The 22,092-nt window shown below is 44.4% G+C and overlaps 1 protein-coding gene across 2 annotated transcripts; it reads right to left on the reverse strand.

Annotated features, from left to right (window-relative positions):
* Positions 1-243: 243 nt before the first annotated feature.
* Positions 244-16,114, reverse strand: Wee1 (WEE1 G2 checkpoint kinase). Of its 2 annotated transcripts, none has more exons than XM_021636278.2 (11): positions 15,261-16,114; positions 13,549-13,754; positions 12,585-12,645; positions 12,296-12,468; positions 11,783-11,904; positions 9,934-10,080; positions 6,213-6,308; positions 5,303-5,388; positions 4,057-4,227; positions 3,506-3,651; positions 244-1,565 (listed from the first exon to the last, which is right to left on the reverse strand). In XM_021636278.2, the coding sequence occupies exons 1-11, from the start codon at positions 15,831-15,833 to the stop codon at positions 1,409-1,411; spliced, it is 1,938 nt and encodes a 645-aa protein (XP_021491953.1). In that variant the 5' UTR covers positions 15,834-16,114; the 3' UTR covers positions 244-1,408. The 2 variants fall into 2 exon arrangements, with proteins under 2 accessions (XP_021491953.1, XP_021491954.1); XM_021636279.2 differs by lacking the exon at positions 15,261-16,114 and adding an exon at positions 14,728-14,906.
* Between the last annotated feature and the right edge of the window lie 5,978 nt (positions 16,115-22,092).

Below are 22,092 nucleotides of genomic sequence, written 5' to 3' on the forward strand. Positions count from 1 at the left end.
AAAGGGCTTGTAAGCTCCACATTCCATCAAACTAGGCATTGGAGTTAAGTCCAGCCCTGGGATGGAGGGGAAAGGGAGCCAAGTTTCAGGACACTCCGGGCTATACGGTGAGAACCTACTCAAAGAGGCAGCAACAAAAAGGAAGTACACTCTGCTCTTAGCACTTTATGTACATTATACCCAAATTTTGTAATGCAGCAGTGAGGGGATGTAGAAAACAGGCACCGTGAAAATTTAGACAAATAAGGTAAGCACAGAGTGACTTTTAATACACCAGTCAATGTGAATAAAACACAAGTCAAACAGACAAGTGCAAATGTGTTTCAGGCCAAAGTTGATAGAAAACAAATGACTTTTCCCCCCCTTTTGGAGGACAACATCTACTAGCCAAACACTGTTAGTCAAATGGCTAATCACAGGTCAAATGTATTTGTGAAAAACTTGGAATAGTCACAAGTCATTCTGGCATTTCAAACAGCTATGTACAGTATTACCAAGATAAGTTTATATACACAAATATTGAAGAGAAACTGGGTGAGACATTTAAAAATAGGCTAACCATACAACCAAGTATAAGACTTGACAGGAGGAAGGAAACATGTTTTAAAGTCAGAGGACATTGTAAGAAAAAAAAATTACAAAACGAGTAATAATTATACTACATTAATACAGCATTCAAACAGGGACAGGGTAGGTGCACTTTTCCAATGCACTAGCTTCAAAGTCCAAAGAAACAGAGGCAAAGCTGCTCCTCACGAAGAGCAGCTACATATTTCACATAATTGTTTTGAAAGAAAGCCTATTAACAACAATGATTGTTTAATGCTAGTTTTACAGCAAGAGGAAACTAAAATAGCAGCAAATTCACAAGGCAAGGCTTCCACAGAATGACCATCCCATGGTGCACATGATGCCTAAAGTGCTCCCAGTTGGATATACAACTATAATTCACAATAGAAAAAAGAAACATAGATTGACACAGGTACATGGGAGGCTGAGTGGTACTGAGTCTCTGTGAAGGGAGAGGGTGCTCGTAGAAAAGCCCTGGAGCCCTTTCTACAGGCCCTAACAAGGAAAGACACCTTTCATCACACTGCGATAGTGAATGATGAGCAGCGCACCACCACAGCGCCTAAGCCTGCAAAGGCTGGTGGGACATCCAACAGTGACTGACAGCCTACGTGAAACAGACGGGAAGATGAGACAAAAGCCTGACAGAGCCAAGTCAGAATATAGCTCTCAACTGTAATTCACAAAGTCCTAAAAAGGCATTTTAGGAAAACTACTGATACCAATGGACAAAGTAATTGCAAAGTGGATTCTAGCAGTGATTTCAACCTAGCTTCCTCTTGTCACAGTTTTGTTTTTGTTTTTTTGAGGGGGGGTAGGAGTGGGGGATGTGAGCAGTTCAATATATAGTAAGGCTGACAGAGCGGTTCATTTTCTTTCCAATAAGTCGAGAAGTTCTATTACTCTGGGTGGTGGACCTAGTGGCCATCCGATCCGTGAAGAGCGCCCGTTCCTCAGCTGCAACTTTGGCTGCCATCTGGGCTTTCTTGAGTTCTCTACAAAAATTAAAAAGAAAAAAGAAGCAATACTTTTAATTTACCTGTATTAATCCTATGGAAAAAGTCTAAGAGGCAAACACAAAATGAATTATTGTGCAGGCTAGTTTTATATTAATTTGACACACATTAATATCACCAAAGATGGAGCCTCAACTGAGCGAATTCCTCTACCAGATCAGGCTGTAGGCAAGCCTGTTTCTTTACTAGTGACTGGAGTGGGAGGGCTCAGCCCATTGTGGGTGGTGCCATCCCTGGGCTGGTGGTCTTGGGTTCTATAAGAAAGCAGCCTGAGCAACACTCTTCCATGGCCTCTACATTAATTTCTGCCTCCAGATGCCTGCTTTGTTTTGAGTTCCTGACTGGACTGCGCTATTTAAGTCAAATGAATCCCTTTCTCTCCAAGTTGTTTTGGTCATGATTTTTGTCATAGTGATAGTAACCCTAACAAGGACAATTATCAATGAGAAATATTCACATAATATCATTATTCTGAGATGCATCTGAGAAACAGAAAAATGTAACAGTTTTAGCTTATATACTCAACTTTGGTTCATGCTTTTAGAATTAAAATACCGTACGCACCAGTACAAAGACATGTACACAATAAAGATATTAGTAAGGCCTGAATTAAGACTTTAGGTCTTGAATGGACAGATGGCTCAGGTTAGGAGCCCTGCCTGCTCTTCCAGAGGTCCAGAGTTCAATTCCCAGCAACCACATGGTGGCTCACAACCAGCTATAAGATCTGGTGCCCTCTTCTGGCATGCAGGTGTACATGCAGACAGAACATTGTGTACATAGTAAATAAATACTTAGAGAGAGAGAGAGAGAAAGCAAATGATTTTAAAAGAGGTGTAGTGGCTCACGCCTGTAATCCCAGCACTCTTGGAGGCAGAAGCAGGTGGATCTCTCAGAGTTTGAGACCAGCCTAGTCTACAAAGTGAGTCCAGGACAGTCAACACTACACAGAGAACCCTGTCTCAGAAACAAAGAATTTTTTAAAAAGGACTTTAGGTTAATGACACCAAGTTTCCCAGGCTGGCCTTCAACACTGCAGCCCAGATAGAATTTGAGCTTGTGACCCTGGTGCCTCGTTCTCTGTAGCTGCTGGGCTCACATGTCTGTGCCACAACAACCCACTGTGCCTTAGTATTTGTCTGTGCACCTTTATGTATAGGTGCACATTGGTGCAAGTGCATATGGAAGGCAGAGATCAAATCAGATGTCTTCCTGAATTGACGTCTACCTTAATGTTGAAAAAACTTTTTCAACATAACGCTTTAAAAAAATTTGTGTGTGTATGTGTGATAGTTTTATGTGTATTTGTGTACATCATGTATGCCATTAAGGCCAGAAGAGGGCAACAAATCCTTTGGGACTGGAGTGGGACAATTGTGAGCCTCCATGTTGGGAACTGAACCTCGGTCCTCTGGAAGAGCAGCCAGTCTCTTAACTGCTGAGCCATCTCTTCAGCCCACCACCCTATTTTCTAAGGTAGTACCTCTCAATGAATTTGGAGCTTGATGATTCAGCTGGGCTGGTAGGAACCCACCTATTTCTGCCTCAACAGTGCTAAGATTACAGACACAAGCTTTTTACAAGTGAGCTGGGGATCCAAACTGAGGTTCTCATGTATATGTGGCAAAACCTTACCACCTGAGCCACTGTACTGTCTTAGTATTCTTTTTGTTTGTTTTGGTTTTTTGAGACAGTTTCTCTGTGTAGCCTTGGCTGTCCTGACTGTCTTTGTAGACCAGGCTGGGCCCAAATTCAAAGATCTGCCTGTCTCTGCTTCCCAGGCGTGCACCACCACGCCCAGCCTACCTGTTAGTATTCTTAAAGCAGAAAATGTTTGCCAAAAACCCTAAATGATCTCTCAAAGTTTGAGAATCAGTGAGAACAGAGTAAAAGTGATAGAATTAGAAACACCTCCTTACTTCTGCAAAAGAGAATTTTTGAATTTTTCTGCATTCAATTCTATTCTTAACTGCTCTGCACTCTTTCTAGATGCAGACAGCAGCACTGAATGCTTCACCAGCTCCATCGCTGAAGGCCTTCTCTCTGGATCGGGATGAATCATAACCTAACAAACAAAAGCAAAAGTGTTTAAAAACTACTGCTTATGGCCACATGTAGTGGTACACAGATTCTTCCTCTTTTTTTTAAAAAAAAAAAAAAAAAACAAAAAACAGGGTGTCTCTGGGTAGCCTTGGCTGTCCTGGACTTGCTTTGTAGAGTAGGCTGGAAGATCCAGTCACAAAGATCACCTGCCTCTGCCTCCGAGTGCTAGGATTAAAGGCGTGAACCACCACTTTAGACCCAGCCTGATCTATAGTTTCCCAGGACAGCCAGGGCTACATAGAGAACCTGTCTAAAAACAAACAAAACAAAAAAGCCACCCTCCCCCCCAAAAAACCAATAACCAAACTAAACACCTACTTAGTAAAATAGAGGTGTTACTAAAGTAACTCACATATAAAACACTCACTTTTAGCAACTCTGTCAGCTCCTGAGAAAGCACTTGTGGAATACGAGGCAATCGGCCCTGTCTGATCTCATGCCACTGGTCCCCATTTCTGGGAAGGGGTTCAGCACCAGCAGCACACACGACCGTGAGAGCAAGAGCAAAAATATCTGCTTTCGGTAGATGGTTGTAGTTCTGTAAAAATGTGAAAGAGAAACTGAAGGAAAGGCACACAAATAAAAACTGCACACCATGATGGTGTATGTGAGAAATCACACTAAACACTCTTCAATGCCACATTTAAGTATCTATTCAGAAAATAATACAAGATTCCACATATGTGTACGTTCAGTAAGGCAGACCAATGTGCATAAAAAGAGCAAAATGATAAATTAGACTTTAAGTGACACACATAATTTACCTGTAATTTCCTTAGTAAAGACAAAATTTTCACATTGTTCTCTATGTCTATGTGATCATTTGCATAGAAAAAACTTCTCCCTGGTATGGTGATGCACACCTTTAATCCCAGTGCTTGGAAGGCAGAGGCAGGGAGATCTCTGAGTTCCAGGCCAGCCTGGTCTACAAAGTGAGTCCAGGATAGCCAGGACTCCATTACACAGAGAAATCCAGTCTCAAAACAAAAGAAAACAAGAAGGAAAGAAGGAACAAACAAACTTCCAGGACAGAAAATTCTAGGTCAATTGAAAAGTAATTTTTAAAAAGGGATTTATTTTTATGTGCATTAGTGTTCTGTGCAAGGGTGCCAGATCCTCTGGAAGTAGAGTTACAGATAGTTGTGAGCTGTCCTGTGGATGCTGAGAATTGAACTCAGGTCCTCTGAAAGAGCAGCCAGTGCTCTTAACTGCTCCGGCCAGATGGAAATGTGATTTTGAAATATCAATATAATGACAGTTTGTTCTCTAGAAAGGCTATGCAACTTTGAGGTTCTACTGGTAGTGTACGGAACTTTCAATGCCATCAAAATCCTTGCCAGATTAAATATCCCTGGAAAGTTTAAACTTTCTTTTTTTGTTTTTTGTTTTCAAGGCAGGGTTTCTCTGTGTAGCTCCTGGACTCACTTTGTAGACCAGGCTGGCCTCGAAACAGTGAGTCTGCCTCTGTTGGGATTACAGGCATGAGCCACCACTTTCCAGCTCAGACTTTTAGTCTACTAGCCACTTAATTTTCAACATATTTGAATTCAGTCTTCTGTCAGCTGCTTAAGTGGTACAAAGCAAATACTATAATCCAAGGAAAAAGAAATTACCTCTTGTAAAACTTCATTTGCTAGAAAACGACTATCACCTTCTTCAACTTGTGGACTAGAGATTCTTGTCACATGTCCAAGATCACCTAGACATATTAGAAAAGCACAGTAGCTCAGTTAGCAGAGTACGCAGCTAGGATACACAAAGCCTTGACTTGATCTCTGTAACCACATAAGCCAGGTATGCAACACATACCTATAATCCTAAGACTGAGGGCAGAAGCAGGAGAATCTTTGACTATATGAGCTATACACAAAGTTCAAGGAAGCACACTGAGATACATGAACTCCTGTCTCAATAAAGTATAGAAACAGGCTGGAGATAGGATGGCCCACAGACCAGAGCACTTGCTGCTCTTGTCAAGGACCAAAGTTCAGTTCCCAGCATCCACACAGTAGCTCACAACCTCTTGTCACTGAGTTCTGGGGATAGGGTGTTTCTCTTGGCCTCTTTGGGCACCAAGCATGTACTCGGTGTACTTACATGAGGCAAACACTCAGAGGCTTATGGAGATGGCTCAGGGGATAAAGTGCTTGCCTCACAGGAATAAGGACCAGAATTCAGATCCCTAGAACCCATGCAAAAGCCGACACAGGAGCACATGTCTACAAACCCAGAACCACCTCAAGATGGGAGTTAGGACAGGAAAAACCTGTGGCCAGAGGTTCACAGGCCAGCTAGCCTGGCATCCAAAGCAGCACACAAAAAAACAAAAGACCCCACCATGGAATGGAACAAGAAGGAATATGAGCACTAAAACCCAAGCTGGTCTTTAACATCCACACATGCTCTGTGGCACAAGCATTCCCACCACACCCATACTACACTTACACATTTACCCAACCTCCCCAACCCTCCCCACAAACAAACCCCGCCTTCATTTAACAGTTAGCCTAGTAGTAACTTTACCTATTTTAAACATAACTTTGTTGGATATCCAGTCATCTTCATCTCCTTCCTCAGAGACAGCATTTGGGATTGAGGTTCGAGATATGAAAATATTACCTATTGAATAATAATAATTGTATTTAACAAACAAGGCCAAATATAAAAATCATCCATAAAGTATGTGAAATACCTCTGTGGGTAAAGGTACTTAATGCCAAGCCTGAAAACCTGAATTCAATCCCCAGAAGCCACATGGTACAAGAAGAACTATGACAGGTTGTAAAAATCATCCACAAATCATCTATTACTTCTATCCCAATCTTAGAGAAATAACAACTTCAAGGGATAAAGACCAGGCTGTATGCCTTGGGAATACTTTGAAATAATACAAAAGATGGCCAGGTGGTGGTAGGGTATGACTTTAATCCCAGCACTAGGGAGACAGAAGCAGGTGGATCTCTGTGAGTTTGAAGCTAGCTTGGTCTATACAGAGTGAGTTCAGAACAGCCAGGGCATAATAGTGAAACCCTGCCTCAGAAAACAAAACAATAAAGTACAAAAGATAACACTATAATTTGATGTTCAAGTCAATTGGAAATTCAAATGGAAGAAATTGGAAATGCAACTGGAGAAAAGGGCTACTAATTTCATTTATTTTAGATTGATTCATTTTTATCTTATGAGTTTTGCCTGCATGAATGTTTATGTACCATGTATGTGCTCATTGCCCATGAAGGTTAAAACATTGGCTCCTCTGCAAATGGAGTTATGGATATAGAGGAATTTTAATCCAACAACATGATTTCTCGGATCACATCCAAAGATATTCTAGGTCTGTGTAATCCTGCTGAAATGTAGACGTCCTTAATATATACCTTTAACTCCAAACAATGAAGGTAAAGTCACTTTGTAGAAGGACTTGGAAGAACTCAGTTGAAAGTAATGTCTAACTGACAGGCAGACAAATCAGAGAAAGATTTGACAGTAAGATATGCCCAACTCTCACAAAAACAGAGGAAAGAGGGGCTACTTAAGAGAGCAGCACAGAGAGAAAGAGAAAGACAGCAGTTTCACTGGGAGATTTACAGAGACAGGCTGAAGAGAGAACAAGCTAGACACAGGTGAACAAGCCAGACAATGAGAAGGAGCCAGAAGATTAAAACACATTCCCAAAGTTAGCATAAGACCAAGCAGAGCAATTCAGTCAGAAGTTAAGAGAAGTCAGATAAAACCAGTCAGCTTGGAGAGGCGTTTAGCCAAAATAGCTGAGTTGAACCAGGCACCCAGAGTTCAGAAAGAGCTAGAAAGAGTGAGTTTATTCAGCATTAAGTCTTCCAGGCTGAAAACATTCTAGGCCTACATAAGACTGTACAGAGACTAGAAGCTTCCAGGACTAGGCCTAGGTTAGCAGACAGAGGCAGTAAGCATCAGACGACAATTATATTAGGGGAATAAAAGATGGGTGCTGGGTTCTGTGCAAGACCAACAAGTGTTCTTAAACTGCCAAGTGATGACTTTTCAGACCCAAAAACTTAATTTTAAACTAATGCTAGTGTAGAAAGAATGAGTCATTTAGTTATTATGCAGTACCTACATCTCAACACTGTTTATGGCTTGCTATTTCCTACTACAAACACTTCTTCAAATAAAAGTAACCTCATAACAGAAGTTTGGGTGGCATATTTATCTAATTATTTTTGGTCTTTTGGGTGTGTGGGCCAGAGACTGACGTCAGGTGTTCTTCCTCAGCCCTCTCCCTCTTATTTTAGTTATGAGAACCTCAATTTGCAGTTTCTGCTATACTTACTGGCCACGGAGTTCCCGGGGTCCACCAGTCTCCAAGCCACCTCACTCGCATGTTCCATTACAGATGCCCACTGCTGCACTAGCTTTTACACAGGTGTTAAAGATCTGAACTCTGGTCCACATGTTTGCACAGAAAGCACTTTTTACCCACTGAGCCATTTCCCCCAGCCCAGCAGATTTCATTTTAATAGATTTATCTATATAATATTGACTTTAATACATGACAATTATTAGACTCATGTCTGAAGTTTCACTTTATAGGAAAACATACTTATGGTGACATAAGTTTGGATTTTTTTCAACTCTAGCCCCATATTCCCTAGCCTTTGAACATTGTTATTAAATGGATTTACCATATTTGTTGCTTAATATAAGATAATCTGGTCTTGTGTCTATGTCCAAACATTTCCTTCTTTTCTTTTTTTTTACGTTTTTAATCATCAATGCATGCATTTGTATAAAAAGGAATACAATTCTGCAAGTACTGTTATGGGAAAGAGTGTCCCAGATCATCTCTAGCTCTTATTTTTCCCAACATCTGCTTCCAACTTATGTCACTATTTTGTTTCACAATTTTAAGCATTCATTCAGTATGGAAAATGAGGGTTTAACTTTTTATTTTTTTCCTGTTTTGTGTATTTCTCCACCCTCATCCCCTCCCAATCCTGCCCTCCCTCCCTTCCTCATCTCCTCCCATGCCCCTTCCCCAGTCCACTTATATGGGAGGACCTCCTCCCCTTCCATCTGACCCTAGACTTTTTTTTTTTTTTCCTTTGAGATAGGGTCTCACTATGCAGTCCTGGCTAGCCTGGCCTGGAAGTAATCAAGTAGATCAAGCTTGGCTTTCAAATCCCAGAGATCGCCCTGCCGATACATCCTACTTTACCTGAGTCAGGCGAAATATTTTAACTGCAATTCACAAACTATATAAAACTATTTAAACTCCATCAAATCAACACCCTTCCTTAGATTAAAACAAATCTTCTTAATCTGTAAAGTTAAACGTAAAGGGACCTTGCCGGGGGATGGAGAGATGGCTCAAAGGTCAAGAGCATTCACTGCTTTTGCAGGGGACTGGCGCTCAGTGCTAGCACCTACATGGTGGCTCACAAATACCTCACTACAGTTCCAGGTAGCCAGTGTGCTTGTCTAGCCTCCGAGGGCTCCTGCAGGCACATGGTGCACATAAATTCACTTAGCTGCACAAATGTATATAGATATATAAATACTTTTTTTTCACATATACTCCCTCCTGACATGGTTTCTACAACAGTTCAAGCTGATCTCAAATTCAAACAGAACCACCTGCCTCTGCCTCCTGAGTGCTGGAATTAAAGGTGTGCACCACCACACTTGGGTAATTAGCTGGGTGTTGTTTGTTTTGATTTTAATAAGAAAAATACCGTGCCTGAAAAATTAGTTTGAATCCATCAACCCTTTCTAACTTCTAATTTATGGGAAGTATAAGGAAGGCAGAAGCTAAAAATATAAGAAAGCAACCAGTTAAACACAGAAGTTTGTATAGGATTAACTCTATAATTTTTAAGAAATAGAGGGGCTGTAGAGATGGCTCAGTGGAAGAGCACTGGCTGCTCTTCCAGAGGACCAGGGTTCAATTCCCAGCACCCACATGGAGAGTCACAACTGCCTGTAACTCCACTTCCAGGGCTTCTAACACCCTCAAACAGATAAACATGCAGGTAAGACACCAATGAACATAAAAGAAAAAGAAAGAAATAACCAGATACATAGCATGGTCCTGAAACAAATAGCAATTTAAACAAACTATGAAAGACTTGGGCCAGTGTGGGGATGGTCTAGTCCTTCAATTATAAAACAGTAGTAAATAATCAATGAAAAGTAGTGAGATGTTTTCACACTGTTACAATGGGGTAATATATTCCCTATATCCAGCCAGAGCACCTGTAATACTTACTAGGTTTTATATCCATGTGAACCAAAGACATTGAATGTATGTATCTCAAGCCCCGGCCAACTTGCAAAAGGAGATCTTTCAGCTCTACTTCAGTAAAGTAGCTCATGATTCTGTAGTTCTCACTTATAGCATCAGCTAAACTCCCACCTAAAAAACAAAGACAGTAAAAATTAACATTTTCTTATTTTCCCTTCTCTTTATATTGAACAACTGCAATTTACCAAGAAAATGACATTTAATAGAATCTCTCAACTTGCTTGGGATATCAACTTTTATTTGTTTTAGTATGAAATACACCCATAAATATAGAAAACACAATTTAAATGCCAGGAATGGTGATGTAGGCACATAGTCTCAGCTTTTAGGAGGCTAAGGTAGGAGGACCACAAGTTTGAAGGAGGCTTAAAAAAACGAGTTTAAGGCTAGCCTGGGCACCAGGCAGTGGTCCTAGCACTTAGACGGCAGAGGCAGGCAGATCTCTGCGAGTTCAAGGTCAGCCTGGTCTACAGAGTTCCAGGACAGCCAAGGCTACACAGAGAAACCCTGTCTCAAAAACCAAGCCTAGCCTGGGCAGGTTAGTAAGACAGCTGGGAGGATGCAATGCCTGCTGGGCATGTAGAGATCCTCAGTTCAGTTCTCAGCACTGAGGTGAAAACACAATTTAAATTTTCTTTCACTCTTTTAACCTCAGTTCACTTTCTCAAGAGTCAGCTATCAGTTTCTTTTTCTCAGGGGGAAGGGGCTGGGCAGAGCAAATGTAGATGTTAAGTAAAAGTGAAGGGGATAACTCCTAGATTAAAACAGGAGAGCAGGGCATGGTTACACACAACTTTAATCCCAGGTAGAGCAGGCAGGTTATCTGTGAGTTTGAGGCCAGCCAGAGCTACATAGGAGACCCTGTGTCTAAATCAAGTAAGAAATTGACTTAAACCAGGAAAGGTCTTTATTACCTGCATCGTTTATTAATTAGACTGCTAGTTATTTATGAAACAAGAATAAACCTTTACTATCAAGTGTTTCTAAACCTTATATTTCTTTCTTTCTTTCTTTTTGAGACAGGGTCTCCGAGCCTCCCAGACTTCCTAGCCCTAAATCAAAACCAAATCAATTCATTATAACTGCCGATCTCATTGTATTCTTGTACAACTGAAGACAACAGGCTAAGTCTGCCTTTCCTGTGTGCCCATAAACTACAAACTACACCATGTGCTTGAGAATATTAAAATGTACACTACCAGCATGCTATCTTCTCAGGAAGCTCAGCATTGAGTGACAGGTATGTAAACAGAACAACAGGTTCTACTACTGAGGTATGGAGAAGATGCCACAGAAGGGATAAGGCCTCCAACTCAAAATTCATGTTACTTTTATGGTTGAAAGATGAAAAAGGTAGCCAGGTTGGGTGGCACATGTTTTGATCCCCACACTAACGAGGCAGAAGCACATGGATCTGTAAGTGTGAGGCCAGCCCAGTTTACAAGGAGTTCCAAGTCAGCCAGGACCACACAGTAAGATGCCACCCTAAACAAACAAACAATTTGGTGGGGGGTGTTGTTTTGTTTTTCTGAGACAAGGTTTCTCTCTGTGTAGTCTTGGCTGTCCTGGACTTACTCTGTAGACCAGGCTGGCCTCTGAACTCACAGAGATCCACCTGCCTCTGCCTCCCTGAGTGATGGATTTAAAGGCATGCACCACTGTGACTGGCTCCATCTTAAAATTTTTAACACATGCACACACACACAGAGCCAGAGAGATTAAAAAAAAAAAAAAAAACCCTTAGGATTGTAATAAATATTCTCCTGGTGTTTGTTTTCTAAACTCACAAGTCTATGAATGAACACGACATTACCATTACAATATTCATTCTGTATAAGCATATGGTCATCTTCTGCCCAGGCAGAGAAATAGCGAACGACATGGGAATGCTGTCCAAGCACAGCATGAGCATATACTTCTCTCAAAGCATTCTGCCTAGAAGAAAAGAAGTAATAGAATGTTAAATCATTTCTACAAGAGTAATCAATTTATCTGAAGCAATACAAAGTAAACCCAACCTTTTTAAACTATCACTATGCTAAAACATGACTTACTTTAAGAAAACCAAGAACTAAGCAAACTAGCAAGGTGGCACACACTGTACCCTACCATAGGGGAAATTAAGGCAGGAGAATGGGAATTCAAAATCATTACTACATAGTGAGCTCTCATCAAGACTAGCCTAGCTACATGAGACCTAATCTTAAAAAAAAAAAAGAAAAGAAAAAAAAGAAAAAAAAAATTAGGTGTTTGGTTACCTAAAATCTTAATGTTTATCAACAACAAAGGAAACAAAAAGCAAAAGACAAAAATATTTAATACATACTCATCAACAGAGCCAGCCAATGGCTTTTTTGATCGTTTAATGGCATAAATGCATCCATCTAGCCTCTTCACGCATTTAAACACAGAACCAAATTCTCCAGAACCAATTTTCTCCAGCTCATGAAATTCGGTTGTATACCGTGACTTCATATTGCTTTCAGTAATTGTAATTCTCTGTAATAAAGGAGTTTAACACAAAGATAATGAAATTAAAAATCATTCTACCTTAGATTCTGCTGTTTACTTAGCATGCAGACATATATTAACTAATTAAATAGTAAAAAGTTTACTTTAGCGGGTCTTGTTTCATCTTCAAATTCATAATCACTGGCTTCCATGTCTTCAGAGGAACTGAAAATAACAAAAAAACAACAATGTGTATGTTGTTACTAATATATCGAATACACAACAACTTGAGATTAAAAACCTTACAAACTAACAAGAGTAAAATTGATTTTTAATGAGTAGAAATAAAAGCATATAGTTAATTTTGTAACCCTAACGTTTTACTGAGCTGATTAAAAATAAATACACTGCTACAAAGACGAAAATTAAAGCTTTTCTAAATCAAATCCCTGGCCATCATGAAGGCTCAAAGCAGTAAGTGGTTCTCAACCTGTGGGTCCTTTGGAGGTGACATATCAGATAATCACGTAATTCATAACAGTATCAAAACTAGTTATAAAGTATCAACAAAATAATATGCTTAACATGAAGAAATGTTAAAGGTCACATCATTAGGAAGGTTAAAAACCACTCACTCTGATGGTAAAGGCTCCAGCCACCTCTTAACTCCCAAATTCAATCCCAGGGACCCACACAATTAAAAAACCAACTCTTGAAAGCTGACCTCCACGTGTGACCCACACCCACACAAAAAAAACTCTTTCCAAGAAATCTAGGCTTTTTTTTTTTTTTTAAAGACTTGTGTACAGTGTTTTCCAGGTATGAACATGTCTGAAGATGCCAAAATGGGACAATGGATCCCCTGGAACCAAAGCTCCAGCCATTTGTGAGCTGCTTGCTGAGAACTAACCCCCAAGAACATCAAGAGAATGATGGCTTCTTATTCTTTTCCTTTCTTACACCACTTCTTTCCTACAGCTTATTATCTCTTTTCTAAGAGCTAAGTACTAATGAAAGAAAAACTTTCAGAGCAAAGACATTCATGACATTGAGCAGAAAATGAATTCTGACAGTATACGGTATCCATCTTAGTTAGGTATACAGAGCAATCAAACTACAGAGACTTACTCATTAAAATATGCTCTCTTCCTTCCACGACACCGTCCTGAGGAATGGAGCAATACAGGATCCGGAGTAAAGGGATTAATATTCACTTGAGGAGTTTGCCGTGTGTCGAAGTCTCTTTTCCCTGATTTTTCTGTGTCCATGAATAGAGAACAACCCCGGAGTTTAACAGAGCTGGAATCAATTACTCGAGCTTTGGAAAGCAAACTCTAGAAAAGGGAAATAAAATCTTCAGGATCCAGTCTTCTGCATCATCTTCTCAATATAATCTCAATATAATTCTCAATATAATCTGGCCTTTCTAAGTGGCTAAGTGTGAAGCCCAAAGCAGCACATTGTGAATGAAGCTCAGTACTAGATAGAACCCATGCAGAAAGAGGTCCCAACACCTGACGTGGGGAAAACAAGAGAGGGCAACACACAAGCCTTCCTTACTTCAAGTAAAATAAACAGCGGCTGACTTAGGTTGAATACTAACTACTTATCTGCTGATAGCGACGAAAAAACCGGTACTTAATCCTAAAAAGGAACATTTATAGTGACTAAGATTAAGTTCATATCAGTGGCTAAAAATTAACAGGCTCTTCAAGAGTCTAAAAATAAAAGCAATCAGTTTCGAAACGTGCCTTGGACATGTCGGCTAGTAAAATAGCAAACCTCAAAGATACACGTATTCTCGTGGTTTATGACTAAGGGTTCATGGAAATCAGTAAGTAGACTCCCTTTAAAAGGCTTATTCGCAAACTGCGGGCGGTGGCGCACGCCTCTAATCCCAGCACTCAGGGAGGCAGAGGTAGGCGGATTTTTGTGAGTTTGGAGCCAGCCTGGTCAACAAAGTGAGTGCAGGACGGACAAGGATACACAAGAGAGACCCTGTCTCTGGGGGTGGGGGTGGAGAAAAGGCTTATTCCCGTGTTAAGCTTACAAGGTGCCATGCCTGCCTGTCTTAGTTTGGGGAAGTGTCTGCTTAATTTTCTTAATACTTCTTAAGTATTACCACTGTGCATATTCACGGGCTATTCCGGACAGGTCCTGAACACACACACACACACACACACACACACACACAATTCCTTAAGACATATTAGTTTTGACACGAGCCAACAAAAACACAGGGCAAACCCCAAACACACAAAGCTTCCCTAATATTAAGTCCCGAAAGACAAGACAATCAAAATCTACCTGGAGTATTCATGAGTTCGCGACTGTAAACGCAGAGGCAACTCCCAAAGGAAAAGCGCAGAATCTCTAACACTATATATATATATTATACAGCACGGAAACACAAGTACAGTAGGGGGGAAAAAGACCCCTAATAAACCTAACTCCTTCTATCCGTGCCCCCTAAAATTACAGTCCCGATCACCGGGTTTAAAAGGCACCATATGGCTCGGAGTGTCAGGTGGCCCGCACCAACCCGGCATCCTAGCACACCGCGCCACCGGGGCCAAATCCTCAACCACCTGGCCAGGGGGACCTGCCCCTTTGTAAGATGAAGAAGTCACAGACCCGGCCCATTGTTCAGTTACATAACCTTAACCGACAACTTCTGGGCAGAGCCAAAAAGTGGGGCTGCCAACTTTTTTTTTTTCCCTTTTTTTCTGGTGGCGGCGCAGGCCAGGGAGCGGGGTGCGGCGGGGCGGTTATGTAACCGAACCCCGGCCGTGGGGCGCTGGGTCTCTTTTAAAGGCCGCGGAGCCGGCGCCCCCGCCTACCTTGGGTGTGTGCGGCGTGTCGAACAGTCGCAGCTTGCGGAAGGTCTTGTGCGGCGGGGTGCTCGGGTAGTCGGGCGGCGGCGAGCAGGGCCCCTCCATGGCCCGCGGGGCCCCGCAGCCCCGGGGGGACGCATCCCCCGGGCCGCCGCAGCGCACCGGCGAGAACGAGCTGCCCAGAAAGTAGGCGGCCGCGGGGGACTTGACGGGCGACGACGAGCCGAAGCCCTCCTCCTCCCACGAGTCGCCCTCGGCGCCCCCGGCCACCGCCCCGGCGCCCCCGCCGCCGCCCCGCAGCAGCAGGTCCTCCTCCAGCTCCCCCGGGCTGCCGGGCTCCGCGCCGGGCGAGCGGCGGCGCTCGGCCTCGGCCTCGGCGGGGCTGCGCGCAGACGGCAGCGGCGAGTCGGGCTCCTGGAAGGCCGAGTCCTCCCCGGTGCTGTGGCCGCTGCCCTCCTCCTCCTCCTCCTCCTCCTCCTCACAGTCGCTGCCCGGCGAGAAGATGAGCTTCTGCCGCAGGCTGCAGGCGGCCGCGGCGCGGCGGGTGGGCGGCGGCTGCTGTCGGCTCAGGAAGCTCATCTCCCGGCGGCGGTCACGGCGGAGCACGGGGGAGCGGAGGACCGGCGAGCACAGGCCGGCGGCGTCCAGGTCGCGGCCGGCACAGGGGGCGGGTCCGCCACGTGCGGCCGGGCGCGCCGGGCGGAGGCGGCGGCGGCGGCGGCCCCGAGGCGCTCCGAGCTCCCGAAGCGGCGGCGGCGGCTACGGCGGCGGCGCGGTCTGCGCAGCGGAGACTGGCCGGTCCCGGGGCAGGCCAGTCCGCAAGTTCGGCCGCAGGTTCGCGTTCCGCGGCTTCCCGCGACCGTTAACCACGTGACGGCCCGGCCCACCAATCCCCGCCCAGCCCCCGGTTTGAAAAAACAGGGAGGGCGCGACGTAGCCCGCGGGGGAGGGACCAGCTACGCGATTTTGGCGGGAACCCGCCGGCCCCGCCCCGCCGCCCGTCCTGGGCGGGCCGCGGCCTCGCGGGCCAATGAGGGGCCCCGGGCGGCAGGCCCGGTCCCGAATCTCTGCCCCGAGGGCCGAGCCGCCTGCGACGAGAGGCGTGGGGAGCGCGCCGCCCACCCCGTGCTCGGCGTGGGTCGGCCTCCCCGTCCCGGGTTCAGAAGCATCCGGGCCCCGCGCAGCCTTTGGGGACGCCTAGAAGCCTGGCCCAGCCCCGCGTTCCGAGGCCCGACCCCCGGGGCGTTCGGGGCGTGGCTGTGTCCCGTCACGTTCCGGAGTCGCGGTCTGAGGCGGAACTGTGGCCGAGCCCCGGGCGTCGCCGGGCGTCGGGAGGCCGCGGGGCTCGGGCCGGATCCGGGCGGGCTGCGCGCTGCTGGGCTAGGACGCCGGCTGGAGGGACGCCCTGTGCCCGGCGCGGCCACCGGTCCCACCGCAGGGCCGAAGGCCCACCGTGCCGCCTTAGTGTTTATATTTGTCCGCTAGCACGTGAGGACGTGCTGGCTAAACTGATTGGCCCGGGGGAGGGGAGGACACAAACAAAACCTGAGAGAGCGGGAGGGCGGCGGCACGCACCTGTAATTCCGGCCGCCCCGAGGCGGAGGCAGGAGGACCGGGGGTCGCCACTACCTTTTCAGCCTCAACTCAGTGTCTTAGTGTACATACACGCGTGTCTCTACCTTGTATGCTACGGTTACTTATTTCTCCATGTTACTGCCAAGGCCAGACTGTCCTACAGAAAAGTAATTTTCTTTTCGCTAGTAACTCACTTTGGGGGAACTGAGGATAACAGTAGAAAATTTAATGTTAATGTAGATTCACATCTGGACAGTCGCTGTTTATACTTACTTTTATTGTAGTTGTAAGTATTGTGGTGTGTCTGCTTTTTTAACACTTCAAAAGCTGAAAAGTCAAGCTGATTTTTTTTTTTTTTTTGAGATCTGTCATTGTCATGTAGCCCAGATTACTTGACCTCCCCTAAATCCTCCCTACTTTTTCACCTCTAGCGTGCTAGCTTATACACCTGTGCACCCCGCCAGGCCAGGCTGATTGGCTGGTTGGCAGGCTGTTCGGTTTTGCTTTGTTTTGTTTTGTTTTCAAGATAAGAGTTTTCACTGTGGCCCTGGCTGACTCGCTGGTGCTGACATTACTGTTAGATCAGGATTGATCGAGGTGACCTGAAAAGAATAAAGACTGACCTCAATAGAAGCAGACTGTCCTTTAATTAGAACAATGAAACCCAGCAGCCTCTCCTCAAGAGCAAAGACTGTGTTCTGTGGTGCAGAGGGTTTGTGGACAGGAAAGGGAACTTCTGGGGTGAAAGTTTCCATCTGCAGATCTGTTCTACCTAAATTGTCTCTGAAGAAGGGTAAATACCGGAGGGGGTTGGTTCTGTAGACTTTCTCGTTGGCAAATTTTATCAGCTTGTCAGCTCTTGTGTTGAGTTTCTCAGTTCCCCTGAGACTTTTAGGTCATTAGCCATTTAGTTTCAAGTGTGAGTCACCAGGTCCAGCTTCCAAGCTAAACTCTAAAATTATTATTATTGCCAGGCTGGGTGGCAATAAACTTTAATCCTAGCACTCAGGAGGCAGAGGCAGGCAGATCTCTAGGAGTTTCTCAGCCCTGTCAAGCTGAATTTTTAATAAAAGCCTGTTTTAGTACCTAATACATGGCATGAAGAATTTCCTGAGGATCCAAATGAAGCTTGGAAGTAATCCCAGCCATGTAGATGTGTCTTTTTCTATGCTGACCCCACACTCTGCTGAGCTAGTGGTTCTCTTTGGGCTGGTGAAGGGTCTCTATCCTTCTGCCTCTGCAGTGTAGCTGCAGGAGGACACGCTGCACCACACTTGGCTCACACTGCCTTTTGTGCTCCTCAGGATAAGAACTTAACACTTGCCTATTTTACAGAGAGGTTTAATCTGATCTAGTAAGGCCAGAGCCCTGGAGGTGATTTTTATCACCTCCTTGTCACACCTCTCTCCCTCCATTCTTTGTTATGGACAGTTGACATTTTCTCAATTTTACAGGACATGTACATAGACGTTAACTCTAGAATACTGCTCTTAATTGATCTATAACATGAGCTAGATCTTAAATTGTGCTCTTTAGGTAAAGGGGAACATTAAAGCCCCTTCCATAACTATCCCCGGTGTTTCTGAGCTGCTCTGTGTAAGGATTGTGTTCACAGCCAGCAAGATGGCTCAATTGGTAAACAAAGACAAAGGCGCCTGCCACGTAGCCTGACAACCTGGCTTTGATCCCCAGGACCCACGTGCTGGCCAGAGAGCACCAACTCCCCAAAGTTGCTCCTTTGACTTCCACACATACACTGTGTGGCATGCACACACACACATACACACATGTAATAAGGAGTTTTTAAAATATGTCATAAACTTCTGCTGGCTGTGCAAGCTGACACCTGCCTACCCACTTTCACAACATTCTGCTTTAGGGCCTTCTGTTTACGGCCATCTGCAAGGAGCTGTTTGCTACTGCCTCTACCCTCAGGGACAAAATGGCCTCGGGCTCCTTTATGGCCACGTTCTCTTGTGACTTAGCTGTTCAGTATCTTTTAAGTAATAAAAGAGCCCTTGATTAAGACCCGTGATGCTTTGTTTCCTCGCTCCAAAAAACGTGCCTATTAACAGAAGGTAGTAACTGTTCAATGAAAGCTTATAAACAGATATAGTGCTTTTTTCCTCCAAGGTCTTTCCCCCCTCCTCTCAAATAATAAAATTTTAACTGATTCAGATGTCTCCCAAGTCTCCCTATCATTCCCAGCCCAATTTCCCTCCCTGGAGCTACACTGTTAATCGTGTTTATTTTGATTTTATCTCCTACTTGGCCACTTGCCTACCTCCCTATTCTGGGAGGTCCTCAAAGTGAGGCTGGGTGGCCCAAAGGACGTTGGTTCCAGACGGGAAGAACTCTTGATCCATGGACTTGGGATTTAGATTCTTAGCACCTAGGTCCTCTGGAAGAATGGGAGAGGTAACTTCCCAAACAATGAATGGCAAGATAGTACGAAAGCTAAAAATGCCCGCCGGCCCCGCTGTGCGGTGGCTCTGTAGGGAAAGGTGCTGGCGACCAAGCCGGACAGAGCAGACTCCGGGAAGTTGTCCTCTGACCGCCACATTTGCTCTTGTGGTCTCACACAGATGTAGAAAAGGAAACAAACAAAAACACTAGGCTCAGTTGAGCACGCCTTTAGTCCCAGCACTCAGGAGGCAGAGGCAAGTAGATCTCTGTGAGTTCAAGATCAGCCTGGTATAAACAGTGAGTTCTAAGACAGCCAGGGCTGTTACACAGAGAAACACTGTCTCAAAAACAAACAAACAAACAAACCTGTGTGTGTCTTTTTCTGTGTCTGCATACACCCCACCCATTTATTTTGTTCACTTGCCTGTTCTTGCCCACCAAGGGCTATAATCAAGGTTTGTTTCTGCTGTTCTGTTAACTTTAATCCTGGGAAGTTTTTGAAGGAAAACCCAGTTGTAATCTTCATGACAAAAGTCCCCAAATGCCTAACATACCCAGGCCCCACCCTTCTAGCTAAGCACAAGGCACAACGTTATGGTTTAATTTGGGCAACATCCTAACTGAAAATTTTGGTGACTATTCTGATTTTTTAAATGTCATGGTCTTCCAAGTACAGCACATAATGTACTAGACCGAGGGCTCCACCCACTTGCCCCAGGCTGGAGAAGCACCCAGTGTTGTTCCGAACTGTAATGTTGCTTGGCAACTTCTGCAGAATCACACTCTGGGGTACTGTTAGCTGAGGGACAAAAAAATAAATTAAAAAATTAAAAAGAATTCCCCTAGTAGTAGTGAGAACAATCTGTCTTCCTTAGACCAATGACTTAGCAAATAAAAGCCTTGAATGCCCCTACTGGCTCATTCATCTTCCTTGGCAGCAAGATAGGATTTTAGTTTCGACAGGAGACACCCTTCTCCAGTACTTTAAATACACAACAGCACAGGAGTCTGCACGTGTTCTCATTAACATAAGCTCTGCACTCCAGAGTTCTTCAGATCTAAGGACTATTATTTTCCTAGTGACATAATCAGAGGACTGTTCCATGAGAGCAGTGGGGCTTTCCCAAAGTAGTCTTTTCTCGGCTGTGTTTTGAACCCTGGAGTAATAGATCGCCTCTGATTTTGGGGTTTTTCATTTTGTTTTTTCTTTCTTTAAAGCTTCCTTGGTTGCTGGGGAGATGGCTAAAGAGAAAACAGTGCTGTCTATCAAGTCTGATGACCCGAGTTCAATCCCCAGAACTCAATTAGTGAAGGAAAGCGCCAACTCCCGAAAGTTGCCCTCTTGACCTCCACAAGAGCATTGACTGCCCACCCACGTACGCTCCATGCCATGCATTAGTACAGGGCTATGGAGGTGGCTCAGCTGGGAAAGGTGCTCACTCCCAAACCCTATGCCCTACTTGATGGAAAGAGAAAACTAATCCCCACAGGCCATCCTCTGACCTCTAAACCTGCACCTTGGCTCCACCCACACGCATATACAAATGAATAATAAAAGATTAAATTAATGTATATTTTAAAGCATCTTTAGCCATAACTCAGAATTAAAGAAACAAATGTGCTGGAGCTCAGCTGTTAAGAACACTGGATGCTCTTCCAAAGGACCTGGCATTTCCTGGCACCAACAGGGCAGCTCACAGCTGTCTGTAACTCCAGTTCCTGCAGGTATTACAACCTCTCTGGCCTCCATGGGCACCAGGCATGCATGTGGTTCACAAACATACATGCATGCAAAACACCCATATACATAAAGTAAAATAAGTATTTAAAAAAAAAAGGTCAGGGCTGAGCCGGGCGTGGTGGGGCATGCCTGTAATCCCAGCACTTGAGAGGCAGAGGCAGGCAGATCTCTGTGAGTTTGAGGCCAGCCTGGCCTACAAATTGAGTCCAGGACAGCCAAGGCTACACAGAGAAACCCTGTCTCAAAAAAAAAAAAAAAAATCAAAAAGAAAAAAAATCAGGGCTGGAGAGATGACTCAGGGGCTAAGAGCACTGACTGCTCTTCTTCTAGAGGTCCTAACCGCTTGGTGGCAAACAGCCGTGTATAATGGTACCTGATGCCCTTTTCTGTTATGCAGGCACACGTGTAACTAGAACACTCATGTACATAAATAAATAAAGCTTTTTATCATGTGCTGAATAGTTCAACCCTCATCTTCCTCTTTCTTTGCATTCGTCTTCTGCCATCCTTCCCTCCCCCCTTAAGTGAAACTTATATCATCAGCTCTAACTACTATCAACTGCCACAGCGCCCCAAGAGTCCAGATCTCAGGCTAGAATGAGGCCAAGCCCAGAGAGGCTCCCGGTTGACTTTTCAGGTAACATGAGAGTTCCTCACTTGTCACTACCCTTAGCACCCTCGTCTTGTTTGCAGCTCACAGAGCAATGCAGTCAATTCTTCTGAATCTATTCAGAGGATTAAATGTGACACTAGCAATTATCCTTGGAGAGGGACATTCCATAAATGCTCTGTGTGCTTTGATGAAAGCAATGTTGTTTGAGAACAATGACGTAAAGTCACTTAAACGCAGCATGTGACTCCTGATGTTCCCCTCATCAAGAGTTACTTAACATTCACAGGCAGTTTAGTTGTGTGTGACCAGCTGGGACCAGAAGTAGTATGGATATATTGTAATGGGGAAAACTCTAACGAGAAAGGAGAGAGCTCGAAGTTTAATATGAATTAGTGTTTCTTGTCAGGTCTAATTAGTATGTAGAGACTATTAACACACTTTCTTTCTAATGACTGACTACCGTAGGTCAAGGGCAGATATCAGTATATACTTTAGATATGAAC

This window comes from Meriones unguiculatus, chromosome 14, assembly GCF_030254825.1.
Source record: "Meriones unguiculatus strain TT.TT164.6M chromosome 14, Bangor_MerUng_6.1, whole genome shotgun sequence".
Taxonomy (NCBI): domain Eukaryota; kingdom Metazoa; phylum Chordata; class Mammalia; order Rodentia; family Muridae; genus Meriones; species Meriones unguiculatus.